Source organism: Rattus rattus, chromosome 2, assembly GCF_011064425.1.
Source record: "Rattus rattus isolate New Zealand chromosome 2, Rrattus_CSIRO_v1, whole genome shotgun sequence".
NCBI classification, from domain to species: domain Eukaryota; kingdom Metazoa; phylum Chordata; class Mammalia; order Rodentia; family Muridae; genus Rattus; species Rattus rattus.
This window is the reverse complement of record NC_046155.1, coordinates 78,464,826-78,479,307: the sequence shown is the minus strand read 5'-3', so window position 1 is coordinate 78,479,307 and position 14,482 is coordinate 78,464,826. Positions and strand designations below refer to the sequence as shown.

Here is a 14,482-nt window from a genome sequence, read left to right as displayed (position 1 = left end):
GGGGAGGCCCTTGGTCCTATGAAGGCTCAAGGCCCCAGTGTAGGGGAATGCTAGGGCAGTGGGGTGGGAGTAGCCTGGGTGTGTGAGTGGGGGAGCACCCTGGTGGAGGCAAGGGGAGGGAAGTGGGATGGGGGTTCTTGGAGAAGAAACTGGGAAGGAAGATAATGTTTGAAATGTAAATAAACAAAATAACCAATAAAAAATTTTAAAAAAAGAAAAAGAAAAAAAGTTACATAATTGTCTTTTATCCTTGGTCCCATCCCTTGTTTCTTAGGATGAGGGAAGTTTATAGAATTCTCCTAGTTCCTTTGATTGGCTGTGCTTTGGGAAAGAAAAGTGAAAGCAGACACTGACAGAAGATGTTTGCCTTGGGCCCCCTTTCATCTAGGGACAGTCTCCTCTGGGGGAAGCCTACTGAATAGACTTCTTTGTTGTTGTTGTTTGAAACAGGGTCTTTCCTGGTAGCCATATTGTCCTGGAGCTTTCTATATAGACCATGCTGACCTCAAACTCACAGAAATCCACCTGCTTCAGCCTCCCGAATGCTGGATTTAAGGCCCTGGGCCACCATCAGAGAGATAAGAGCTATATCCCCAGCTCTAGATTTGGCTGGTTTTGTACATTCTTTAGTGAATCATACTGTACATACTCTTTATTTTTTTTCTGCTTTGACATAGGGTTTCACTGTGTAGCCCTGGCTTTCTGGAACTTACTCTATAGATCAGGCTGACCTTGAACTTGAGAGTCCTGGGATTAAAGGTTTGTTCCAGCATTTTTTTATATCCAGTGTGTTCTCTGAGGTTTATTCATGTACATATCAACTAAGATATACAGACCCAGATAATAAAGTAGATTTTAATCAGTAAAGCTCCTACAGTTCATTCCAACTCAGTCCATTGTAAACTGAACCGAACTTCTTGTTCAATAGAAATGACAGGCTGCGTGTTTCAAGGAAGAATGAAAAAATGGAAGTGTCCTGGTGCTCAATGGGATTAGGGTGTTGAAAACCCACAAACCCTTTGAAGGCAAGATTGACTCATATAAAATCTCCTGGGTAATGCTAACTGGTGTTTGTGAAGTTAGGCTCTTGCCCTCCCCTAGCAGCTGGGAGGCAGACAGGGCCCTGTTCAGGCGTTGACTGGAACAAACAGTAACTTCTTTTAGCTGCCTCATATAACGTAAGGTAGGTTACGGTTATCCTGCAGATGGGTAGTCAGCAAGCAGGCTCAGGAGCTTGGCTGGATGTTTGGTCAGAAGCTGTCCAGTCCTGTATCTGTGGTTTGATTTGTTCATTTACCTGTTCTCGGTCCTGTACTGGCCATTGCAAATAGGCTTTGGTCAGCATCGCTTTTTTCTCTCTTATTTTTCTCAGGTTCTTTTTTGTAGTTGCTGAGTGGTAGCAATGCAATATTCTGAAAATATCTCTTACGTTCTAAGAGACTGAATCTTTTGCTAGACCTCACAGTCAGAGTTAATAATACACTTTGAGATCACTTAAGACTGATAGTCTACTGTGTACTCAGACTGCTTGCCTAACCTGCCTTTAGGAGAACAATGTAACAATCAGCCTTATGTGCCGTAGATTCCCATGAAGTCAGCTGCAGTTTTCAGTTATGTACCCTTCCGTTCCTCCTACTCAGGTAGTGCACGTGAATCATTAGCTGAGAGCAGCAGACACAGGTTGAAAGCAGTTCCCCAAGATCTGCAGAAAGGTTGAAAGTGTCATTTATGGTTGATAACAATGTTTGTTATCTGGTCAGGTGGGACCAGTTGGAGCCAGTGACTTAACTTCTTGTAACACTTTGTTAAAGATTTCTGTTAAAGATTTTCTTTGTTAAAGAAGGAATTTCCCCATTCCTTCCTCATGTGATGCTTTCTGTGCTGTTTGTGGGGGACAGACACATAGACACAAATACACACACACAAAGACACAGGTAACACGTAGAACACACAGATACAAGGTCAGATTTACAAGACAGCTTTCAGGGCACAGGACAGAAGACACGGGGAACACAAAGTAGGGAATTCAAACCTGGACTCCATTAAATGACTCCAAGGGGAAGTGCTTTTATTTCTCTTCTTCATGCCATACTGTTGCATTATTGCTGACTCAGAGTTAATCATCGATTAAATACAGTGGTCAAACCCAGTCATAGGTGGGCTCATCTTCAACCAGCACACTGGTTTCCCTCCTGGTGTGTGTGTTTGAAAGTCCTTCCAGTGATGCACCAGAACTCCAGTCTCTCTAGATCTTTGTCACATGTGGCATTGCCAGAGTATGCAAAATGCCATCTTATTATGTTTTTTTTTTTTCAATTTGCCAAGCTGTGACTGTTTATTAACTGACCGGATTATAAAAATACCACGGGCAGTACCTTAGTTCATCCGTCTAATATCTGTTTATCTGGTCTTTCCTGTTGCCAGCATCTCCACCTTCTACAAAGTGAGTTGTCTTTTTCTTTATTCCACCTCCTGGGGAAGATAGTTTGAAGGGCCATAGAAAGTTATTTGCTTCCTTGAAGCGTTTCCCAGCTGTATAGATCTTATGAATTAGATCCTCCATGCAGATAATGTCAACTTTACCGAGAGAAAGGCAATCCGCTCTTTATTTTTTCTTTTTTTCTTTTTTTCGGAGCTGAGAAACGAACCCAGGGCCTTGCGCTACTAGGCAAGCGCTCTACCACTGAGCTAAATCCCCAACCCCTGCAATGCGCTTTTTATTGATTTTACCATAGCCTCGCTTGTAGATGAGCTCATTTACTGACTTCAGGTTGGGGTACCCCCATGCAATGTACGGTTCCGCAGTTCTCAGCACATTAATTGAAGACTTGTTGAGTGTAACAAAGGTGCCATTGAGGATCTGCGGAAGATGAAGCAGCTGCAACACCTCGTGCACCTTTGGGCTTGCTCCATTGATTCCGTTGACAAAGGTCAATTTTGGTCCTGCGGGCACATAGACATTCCCAGCTCTTCTTGCTGTCCTAGCCATGCGAATCTCAGTCCGGTCCGTCTGTCTGCACTCCTTGTGATAGTGCTTTGCCTTCTCATAGATGAGCTTCCTCCTTGCCTTTCCCAGAGCTTCAGGGCAAACTTCTTCCTCAGGCGCCTCACCTTCAACTCTGCGAAATTCCTTCGCTTTTTCTTAAGGGTTTCTGGCTCAGTGGGAACCTTTTTCTTCTTAAGGGTTCCTGGTGCAGCGGCAACCTTCTTTTTCTTCTCTGGTACAGCCTCCATGGTTCCAGCTGGAAAAAGAGGACTCATTATGGTTTTAAATTACACTTCGCTGGTGACTAATGGCAATCAAAAGCGTTTTCATGCATTCCTTGCTGTTTCTACGTCCTCTTTATCTAGTGTGTTAAAATCTTTTGACTGTCTTTATTTATACTGCTCATTTGTTGGTGGTCATTATATATTCTAGGTGAATCTTTTGTCAGGCAAACATGGTCTGTGTGCATGTATGTCTACATGCACAGGGAAATAAAATACTGAAATATCATTCGTGATAGGACAAAAGATAAACTATACATGATAGGAATAAATCTAATAAGAGATATGAAACTTCTCCACACAGAAACCTGCTTTGCTTAGCAAGATTAAAGATTTAAATGGAGATGTACTTTCTCACATTGGAGGTAGGGTATTGCTAAGATATCTGAGCCAAGTACTGGGCTGTGCAAACCTGTAATCACAGCATGTCTGAAGTGGAGACAGGGGAATCAAGAGTTTAAAAGGCCATTTTTAGCTATATAGTGAGTTTAGGGCTAGCCCGGGACCCTGCCTCAGAAACAGAGTAAAACAAAAATAGATTTCTGTTCAGGTTGATATATAGAGTCATTGTACTCTAGCCTAAATCCAGTCTATCTTTTCTTTTAATGAAGAAATAGCAAGCTCATTCTAAAATACATGTGGAAATATAAAGGATCTGGAAAAAAAGAACCAGTGTTTTGAAAAGATCAAAATTGGAAAACTTACAGTGCTTGGTGTTTTACACTAACCTTAGTTATAAAACTTACTGTAGAAGTGTAATGAACAGTGGCATAGAGGGAGATGAATCCTTTGTACATCAGCCGGGCAGGCAGCAGAGAGAGATGACCACTGGTGCTTACCTCACTTCTTTATTCAACTTAAAACTCCAGGCACAGAATTGTGCTGCCCGTGTATCAGTTAACCCAGTCTAGAAACTCCCTTACAGATGGGCCCAGAGATTTGCTTCAATGTTGATCTTATCAAATTGGCAATGGAGATAGACCATCATGGCGTCTTAGCATTATATGAAGTATTGGCTCATGGTTTGCTAAGCTGGAGACATGGTACCACGGGATCGTCTGGTTGAAGTCTTGCCGTTGCACCCTGCTGTGAATGGTGGTACCATTTCTCAGTGTTCAGTGACTGCTTTCAACAGTGCATGGACTCCTTTTCCATTGCTGTGACCAGATTGCCTAGTGTAGATAACTTAAGGGAGGAAAGATCTCTTTCCGCTCAAGGGAGGAAAGATCTCTTTCCGCTCCCAGTGTTAGGAGGGTACAGTCAGTCCATTATTTCTTTGTTCCAGAGGCTTGAGCAGGAACATCATGGTGGCAGGAGCGTGTGGTAGAGGCAAAATGTTCTGTCCATGGCAGACCAGGAAGCAGAGAGGAGAACACAAGTACTCACTTAGCTTTTCCTTTTCTTCCTTTAATTCCATCCTTGGTCTCCCAAGGTGTGTAGTTTCTTGCATGCTTAAATAAGTCAGGTAGGCAAGTGCACTCAGACCTCAGTAAATGGTAGTTAGGGGCAGCCTATGACCCGAAAGGGGCTGCTTCTGCTTTCCCTTCATAAAGGAAGAAGAAACACTCAGGCCATGGACAGTAAAAGTCAAACTGAAAAACGAGAAAGAGCAGCAATAAAGTTATAGTTGGAGGCAGTCAGAGGCCTTGGAGATCACAAGCAGAATGCAGTTCACACCCAGGATGGAAGCTTGGTACTAAGAACAGTCTTTGCAGTCAAAAATATGTGTTATGTACATATCTAGGTACACACACACACACACACACACACAGAGAGAGAGAGAGAGAGAGAGAGAGAGAGAGAGAGAGAGAGAGAGAGAGAGAGAGAGAGTGTAAAAGCACAGGAGCACACATAACAGTAGAACCAACAAGCCGAGTTGGTGCTTAGCATCATGGGTAGTGTGGCGTCAACTGCTGCTAATAGCATTTCAAGCGATTGGTATCTAGTGGGGTATCTTTGATACCTGTGGGTTAGTTCCTAACAAAGTTGGGACATCCTGCACATGGACTTGTCATATTCCACGTTCTTATGGAAGACTCTGTGTGGCCGTTCTTGGCTGTTAGGATAAAGTGGGATTGTAGGCTCACCGAATATGCATGTATCCCATGCTTTATATTCCTGTTGGCACAGCACCATGTGGTGCTGGCCACCGCCTGGAGGCAATGCTTGAGTGCCTGCTTCCTCATCCTCCAAATCCAAGCTCTACTCAGAAATAGTTTTGGTGCCAGTTTAAAGGAGAAATGGTGCTTTATTTAAGCTTTTCCTTTGCCTTTGATCATTGTTGTAAGGCTGAGTTTTTATGTTTATTAATTAGTTATATTTCTTTTATGAATTGCCCCCATATGCTTTTTCATCCATTTTTACCTCTAGGAATTTCTTCCTAATTTTCGAGAGTTCTTTATTTTGTGACAGTATAAGTGCTTTGTAATGGGCTTCTCCTGATTGTTTCTTCTCCTCTTTTGTTTCTCCTGGTTGAGTCCTTGCTTTTTAGGTTTATCTGATAGTCAGGCTTCGTAGGTCTTTGCATTGTATTCCTTTGGAGTCAGATACCGTTTGTCCTTTGTGTGTCAGTGGTCTCTGTCAGTAAGGGTTGCCTTCACCTGTGCAGATAGACACAGTAGGCATTTGTTGGCATGGCTGGGCAGTTGCCCAACTCCCCTACACACACACACACACACACACACACACACACACACACACACACACACCTAGGGCTAGGGAACATAGACCTGAATTGCTGTTTGAAACTGTTTTGATGCCTCTGATCCAAGTCAGATGAAAGAACCCTTAGAGAGTAGAGTGGCACTTTTAAAAAGCTCCCTCCCGGGGTTGGGGATTTAGCTCAGTGGTAGAGCGCTTGCCTAGGAAGCGCAAGGCCCTGGGTTCGGTCCCCAGCTCTGAAAAAATAAAAAAAATAAAATAAAAATAAATAAAAATAAAAAGCTCCCTCCCAATTATGGGTTATGGTCACTGCAGACCAGTTGGTACACCAGTTTACTTACTTAATCCCAGATGGATGGCCCGTGAATCCCAGACTCTGATGCTTGTCTTCCTTCCTTCATGAAGTCTTCTTTTCCTTCCTCCTCTATGGTGTGTTGAAAAGCCCTTGAGCTGGCTGCGGTATCTGGTCAATTGGTGAAGTCCTGAGTTTAGATTCCCAGGAGAACATTCCCTTCCCCTTCAGCTGAGATACGCCTCTGCCACTAGATGGCACTACATGATTCCCATGAAAACTGTCAGAAACCCACAGCGAGGACTCGCAGCACACATTTCAAGACTTCTTCATGCTTCTTATTTGTAATACATAGTGTTTTCTATTTTAAGCTCCTTTTTATATTTAAAAAAATGAAGATTTCCATACTGTTCAAATTGAATTTGATAGTAACAAGTCACATATTGAAAATCATACTGTTAACTTTTTTATTTATCTATTTTGTGGTATTGGGACTGAATGTAGTGCCTTAGATAAGAATGGTTCCACTGAGATGTTTTGTTTTGTTTTATGTTTTGCTTTCTGATACAGGATTTCCCTACATAGCCCTGGCTCACTCTATAGGTAGATCAGGTTGGCCTTGAACTCTCAGAGGTCCAACTGCCTCTGCCTCCCAAATTTTATTCTGGCATTAAAAGTGTGTGCCCCTGGGACTGGATCTACCTCTAAGCTTTAGGTACTGTTTAGACACTAAGTAAACTAACTGTGGTCAGATTATAAGTGTGCTGTTTGCTTTGGGCTATGGAGACACATGTAGCAAGGCCTGGCAAATCAGTGAGTATTTTACATGTTGCATTAACTACTTTAGTCCATGTGCTTCCTCGTGGTATCCACACATATGCAAACATCAGTGAGAGACAAGCTTGTACAGAAAATGGCACCTGCGATAGCAGGGCAGAGTCAACCTGGTCACTCAGTGTGGTAGCACACATTGTAAGCTCAGCTGGGGCAGGACGAATTCAGGTGCTGAGACCAGCCAGGCTCAAAAGCAAAAACAAATGAAAAAGTCTTATTGGTAGATACAAAGAAAAGATGGAGTGTCTGCTGCTTCTAGGAGCTTTAAACTGTAGCTTGGAGATGAACCCCATGCACCCACTAAATCTTGACTTGGTTATTAAAGAACACAGGGTTTGAGGTGTGAAGACTCGGGGTAGCGGTCAGGAAACTTTCTGTTACAGTTAATAAACTCTTGGTGTGCGTGGCCCTAGTGTTTATGTAGTGAACAGATGCTCACAGGTGTCCTGGAGAGGAAGTTAGCAATGTGAAGAGGAGGTGAGGAGTGATTGAAGTGGGAGGTGTTCGGGCCGTGTCACGTGAGTGGACATGGTAGATGGGTCTTGCTAAAGGGCTGTTAGGCAGTCCATGTGCATATATTGGCCTTTTGAAGCTGTTGGTTTTCCTCTGGATCCTTATCTGGTTCTTGGGAACACAACAGTGGTCCCTAAGACTGGAAAATCCATGCTCGCTACACACCTTTTCAACTTTTCCAGGTTTGCGGTGAGCATTGGCTACTGGCATGATCCATACATCGAACATCTTGTGAGGCAGTCTAAAGAGAGGAAGGCCCCTGAAATTAACAGAGGTAAGTGGCTGTCTGCCCTCCCCACCATCTCAACCCCAGGGGCCCTGAAGGTTTACAGATGCAGGGTATGCTCTTTACAAAGAAGAGGGAAGGTCTTAGTTCCAGCATCCTCATCAGTATGGCATGCTATACATTTTTTAATCTCAATTCAATGATGAAAATGATGTTACTGAAATTTTGTAGTCTAATTCCCCATTTATAAGGACCTATGATGGCTGCAGATGCGGCTCATTCCAAGAGTGCTTGCTTAGCACGGACAGGTGCAGGGGCTCAGTCTCTAGCACTGAAAATGTGGGGACACGCACATGCAGACACACGATCTCTGTATAAGCCAAGTGTGGTGGGGCATGCCTCTATTTCCAGTACCTGAAGGGTCAGGCAGGACAGTTGTGATTTTTAAATCCATCTAGGCTACACAGTAAGATCCTATCTCAAAAATCTAAAACACCAAACAGAACAAAATATCATGCATCTTTTGCTGTGAACTGTCTGCCCGTGTGAAGGTAAACTTTTGTGCCTTTTTATAGTGATTGGTAACAACTGTTAGACTTTTAAGTAATTTCATCAAGGCAGAAACATGGCTTACTTTTTGCCCCAGTGAAAACTGACCATGTTATCTTTTTTTTTTTTTTTTTTTTCGGAGCTGGGAACCGAACCCAGGGCCTTGGGCTTGCTGGGCAAGCACTCTACCACGGAGCTAAATCCCCAACCCTTGACCATGTTATCTTAATTCATCTGTGGGTAATGTAGGGGGGAATCTTGGCCCCTAAAAGTGGATCAATGCAAAGAGATTTGAATACCAAGGATCCTGAGGTAAGGCCATAGTTTACTTGGCAGGCTTCCGTGTAGTCTTGAGGCAGATCTCCTGAGTGTTTCTGAGCCAGGAACCCTTACAGCACCTGATTCTCTGATGACTTTGAGGGATAATGTGTGCTGTCCCTGAGTGACTAACAGCTTGATTCTCTGAAACTCTCTTCAAGGATATTTTGCTCGTGTTCATGGTGTCAGTCAGCTTATTAAAGCTTTTCTCCGGAAGACAGAATGCCGTTGTCAAATTCTCAACCTTGGGGCTGGGATGGATACCACCTTCTGGAAATTAAAGGTAATTAAAGGTTCTCCTACTACAGTTTCTCCAGCTTAATTTTTTGATGAGGATTACCTAATTTAAAATGTTTAAATTATATTTAAAGAGGGGGCTGTCTCCGCTGGTAAAGCACAGAAACCTGAGTTCTGCCTCAAGGGTCCATAGAAAAAAACTGGGCATAGTAGTTTGTTCTTGCAATCCCAGCACTGGTGAGCTGGGGTCAGAGATAGGGTGATCCCTGGAAGTTCTTGGGCCAGTTAGCCCAAGCCAGTGAGATAACCTGTTTCAAAAAAGTAGAACGTACCTGAAAGGAATGACCCTTGAGGTAGTCCTTTGACTCCACATGTGTGTGCATACTAACAGGGATCATGTACACACACACCCACACATACACACACACACACACGTACATATATACACATGCATATAAATAAAAAAAGAAATTCAGTGGCAGACTCTCTCATCCAGGTCCACCTGCCTAGATGCCTCCCACAGTAACCTCTGCAGTAACGTTCAACCCTTTGTGTTGTCCAGGAAGTTAGATTGTTTTTTTCAAATTACAATGTACTTATACTAAAAGTTCACATGTGTTCTTCTATATGTGTTGATATACATTGGGAGGGAAAGAATTTCTACTAGAATCACTGAGAACAAATGTATGAATTATAAATTTTGATCGTAACTAAGATCAGTTGACCACGAGGTTACCATTGTTCAGGGTAAGATTCAGAGATTTGGGATATGAACAGGATGTGACATAAAGCCTGTAGTAGTTGTTCTGATCGGCTCTCTGGCCACCCTGTAGGGGTAGAGAGGCAAGTCTGGTCATGGTCACAAGGGGAAATGTGATTCTGCTGGTGTTCTGCTTGGTGTTTACTGTTACTGTAACATCCTCTATGTTACATGTTCTTTTTGTAGTTTGTGCAGATTTCTTGACTTCACTGTGAGGTCAGTCATGTGCAGTAATGGGCATGTCCGTTTCCCCAGATGGTTTGTGAGTGTAGAATAAGATAGATAAGAATGTATGTACACAGTCTGACCTGCTTGGATCTTTGGTCCCTAATCAGTTCACCTGATGAGGACTTTGGTCATCCAAGCTCCCAGCTTTTGTTTTACGTGAGGAACCAGTGATCTTGGTGTTCTTGCTTGCTTCACATTCTCTAGGATAAAAAGACTAGCATTCGTGAGGACTTCTACGTGACAGATACTAGCATGAGTCTGAGGGAGTCACAGATGGAGCAAGAGGGGCTGGCATGAGTGTCTTCTGGGATCCGACAACCAGGGGCTTTAGAGTCTGACACATATGCAGTGACCCCAAGCCCTCGTTTACTCACAGTGTAGAAGGGGTGCCTTTTGAGAGACAACTTTTCAGGAGGACTGTTTTGCCTTTGTGGCAGTGCCTCATGGTTGGTATAAAGGATTTGAGTGAATGTTCTGTGGAAGGAATATGCTGTTGACAGCCTTCCACTGGGCCAAGATCCCTTTATCACATGGCTTGCTTTCTTTCCCTTCATGTAGATAACTTGATAACTATTAAATCTGGGATTTTTATTTATAAACAAAGTTTACCTCTTCTAAGAAAAAAAATTTCCCATCACGTTGTAAGAAAAACAGCAGAATGTTTGGAAGTCTTTTGTGGAAATTTCATATTTTTACTGATAATCATGATTTTGTAATCATGACAATTAATCATTGTTGTTCAGGATATTGTAAATATTTTCTGTGTTCGTTTTTAATTTTTTTTTTTTTGCATCTGGGTGTTTTGCTTTAATGTCTGTTTGTGTACATGTTTGTGTATGCCTGGTGTCCACAGAAGCCAGAAGAGGGTGTCAGATCCTCTAGAACTGGAGTTACAGATGGTTGTGAGTCCTGTGGGTCCTGGGAGTTAAATCCATGGTCCTCTGGAAGATCAGCCAGTGCTCTTAACCTCTGAGCTGTCTCTCTAGCTCCCTGTTTGCTCCTTCAGAGAAGGAGTTGCCAACTATAAGCTATAGGCTAAATCTGGCCCTGTTTTTGTAAATAAAGCTTTATTGGAACACAGTCACTTCCATTTGTTTTATTTTGTCCATCTTTAGCAACTATGTGACTAGGATGACAACAGAGTTAACGAGTTATAACACAGACCATACAGACTGCAAAGGTTAAACTGTTTTCTGGTTCTTCATTAAAAATAAAACAAAACAAAACAAAACTATGACTCTGTACTTTAGAGATGTATGCCTTTCCATAGGTGAGTAGGGAGATCTTTCATGCTCTTACTATGTCACGTGCCTTCCTGCTCCTCTGTGTGATCTCAGGGGTGCAAGACCCTTTGTATAGCTGGGGTTTCCTAGAGACAGGAAAGCTGGGACTGTCACAGAAAGAATAAAGGTTGAAAGGTGAAGCCCTTTGAAGTACCTCAGCTTCTTGATGTCTCTTGAGTCCTGTAGCAGGAAGCAGTGTTGACCTTGGCAGTCTGAAATGGTCAGCCATGGTGGCTTCCCTCTGATTCCAGGCTGCCCCTGTGCAAGCCTGACAAGCTCGGGAGGTGGGCTTGTGGCTTGTGTAGCAGCTCATTTGCTGGGAGCTCTTTAGGCTTGTGGTGCTGATGGCCCAGAGAACCAGAACATCAGTGAGTGAAGCATGACATGCCACAGTTATTTTCCCCTCTACTAGGAAGGAAGCTAGGCGACTCAGGAGAGGAAGTGCCCTTGAAAGAAGACACTGTCCTGTGGGAGAGGACAGACAGTGTTGACCATGTGTGTTTGCTCCCATTGTTGTTGTCTGTTGGCGTGTCCCATGACCTGTGACTCATGTGTCTTTTGAGTAAAGTGTTCTTGTTTCGTTTTCATGGCACTAAGGATGGAACCCAGGGCTTGCATGTTAGGCAAGTAAGTGTTCTACCACTGAGCTGCACCTCCGGCTCCAGGTACAGTTCTTACATCCCAAGCAGGCTTTGTACCGTGTATAGTCTTGATAGGATTTCTTATTGAAGTGCTTCCATGTCCCCTAACATACATTCATCCTTCAGGTGTCTTTGTGCTGCTTCTGTACAACTCAGCTTTGCAGAGCACAAACCATTAAGTGTGGAAAGCTAAGGTTTCTGAGCCGAGGGTGTCAGGATACTGGCCTTTCTCCCTCCCTTGTAAAACAAGCCCAGGCTGTGCCTTAGAATCTGAAAGAGGAGCTGTCTCCATATTGGTAGACTTGAGGGATTACTTTCTGTGAGCATGCAGTTGTGGTGGCTCTGTCCCCACCAGGTTGTCTTTGCTGTGTTTGGTCCCTCAGACTCGTTTACACCTTCATACCTGGTCTTTATATCTTATAACTGTCCCCATGATTGGCTCTCAGGTTTGCAGTTGCTCAAGGCAGGAAGAAGGGATTCCCTGTCCTGGATTCTCCTTTCCCTTACTGCATCTGGCACCTGATTCAGGATATCTGGTCTCTTGCACTTCCTTTAAAGTATGCAGACAGCTCTGTGTTTCTGGGATATAAGTGTAGATGGCAGGGGATGGGATGGGCCCTAAGGAGAAAGGCTGGTTAGGCTTGCTCCCATTGAATCTTAGCATGAGGAGCTGTGGAGGTAGTGTAGTGTGGAGCACAAAGTCCGGGAAGTTGTGTTGTTATAGTCAGTGTGAGAGGGGAGATTGGAAGAGGAATGGACAGATGTGAGAACAGTAGGACTGAGTGAGTGAATGATTGGAGCACCATTTGGATGGAGAAAGGCTAGGACAAAAAGTAGTAGATGGGTGGGTGGGGTCTAGCCACCCGCCATGCTAGGAAACACAGAAGAAAGGAGTGGAGCTGTGTGGATGTACACACATACTTATGTTTCTCTGTGCATTTTCACATTTGTTACTGTGTTTCATAGTGAGAAATTAATGTTGGGTCCTACATCTTTCTACTGTGTTTATAAATGATAAAGGCACAGACATAGAATTTACTATAGCCAGGCCCTTCTTGGAGTGCCCTTCATGGATTAACTCATTTCAACCACATGAGAGTTAGCAGTATCTTCACTTAAAAATGTTTTTGAATATATTTGTATGGGTGCTTTGCCTACATGTGTGTCTATGCACTGTGTATATACCTGGATAAGAAGATAGTGTCTGATTCCCTGGAACTAGGGTTATAGGTGTTTGTGAACTACTCTGTGTGTGTGTGTGTGTGTGTGTGTGTATGTGTGTGTGTGTGTGTGTGTGTGTGTGTGTGTGTGTGTATGCACGTGCGCATATTCTGACCTGGGTCCTCTGGAAGAGCAATCAGGGCTTTTAATGACTTAGCCATCTCTCCAGTTCTCCTTTTTTAAGAGATGACCTCTTGACCCATTCAGACAAATGCTGGAGCTAGGACTCAAGCTCCACACTTCACCAGACTCTCTTGTAACAGCAAGAAAATGATCCTAACCCCGTGCACTGTATGTGCTGTGTTTTGACAACTCAAACTCCTCCTCCACTATTCCACTTCACGACTTATAGACCTTACCTGGACAAATATGAAACCTTGAGTTTTTCCCATATCTATTTTTTTTTCTTTTTTTTTCGGAGCTGGGGACCGAACCCAGGGCCTTGCGCTTGCTAGGCAAGTGCTCTACCACTGAGCTAAATTCCCAACTCCCATATTCTATTTTTTTAATGCATGTGTTTTGTGTGTGTGTGTGTGCACATATATGCACCACCACCACCCTGATACACACACACACACACACACACACACACACACACACGTATACAAACATTATGAAGGCCAAAGTGTCATCCTTAGGAACATTATCCACTACCTTTCAGTTGGGGTTTCTCATTGGCTTAGAGCTCAACCAATAGACTAGACTAACTGGCCAAAGTGTCCCAGTGGTCTTCTCTCTGTCTCCATGGCCGTAGGATTACAAACTCACACACCATACTTTGCATTTTTTTTCTTTTTTTCAGAGCTGGGGACCGAACCCAGGACCTTGCGCTTGCTAAGCAAGCACTCTACCACTGAGGTAGATCCCCAACCTCCATACTTTGCATTTTTACGTGGGTTTTAGGATTAAACTCAGGGTCTCACACTCATAAGACAAGAACTTCACTAACTGAGCTGTTTCCTAGTTTCTGTATTCATTCTTGCTCCTCTCAGATACATTCTTGAGATCATAGGAATTTAAAAAATGCCTTTGGGGCCGAAGAGATGGCTTATCAATTAAGAGCACTTGTTCTTGCAGAGGACACAAGTTCAAGTCTCAGCACCTACATGACAGTTTACAACCATCTTTAATTCCTCAGGATTTAATGACCTTTGAGGGCAGTAGGTACAGACATGTTGTGCAGACATGCATATAGGATCAGCAAACATTTGTACACACAAATAGAAATAAATAAAAATGTTTCTGACCATGTGAGTCTCCTGACCTAAAGTCCCTAAGTACATCTTTTGCATTTTGCTAAATGCTTGGTGCTTGCTGCATTTAGTGACTGAGCTAAGGAGTGATTCTATGTGGTTTTCTCCAGGATGAAGGTCTTCTCCCAAATAAATATTTTGAAGTTGACTTTCCAATGATAGTCACAAGAAAACTGCACACCATCAAGTAAGTGTGGCT

The 14,482-nt window shown here is 43.3% G+C and overlaps 1 protein-coding gene and 1 pseudogene across 2 annotated transcripts in view; one reads left to right on the top strand and one right to left on the bottom strand.

The window, feature by feature from the left end:
* Lcmt1 (leucine carboxyl methyltransferase 1) overlaps positions 1–14,482 on the top strand; it is a 54,509-nt gene that overhangs the window by 10,435 nt on the left and 29,592 nt on the right. For both annotated transcript variants that reach the window (XM_032892704.1, XM_032892703.1), the window contains exons 2-4: positions 7,750–7,841; positions 8,822–8,943; positions 14,394–14,470. In XM_032892704.1, the coding sequence (XP_032748595.1) occupies positions 7,750–7,841; positions 8,822–8,943; positions 14,394–14,470 (291 nt within the window). The remainder of the gene's footprint in view (positions 1–7,749; positions 7,842–8,821; positions 8,944–14,393; positions 14,471–14,482) is intronic.
* LOC116891547 lies at positions 2,377–3,234 on the bottom strand (annotated as a pseudogene).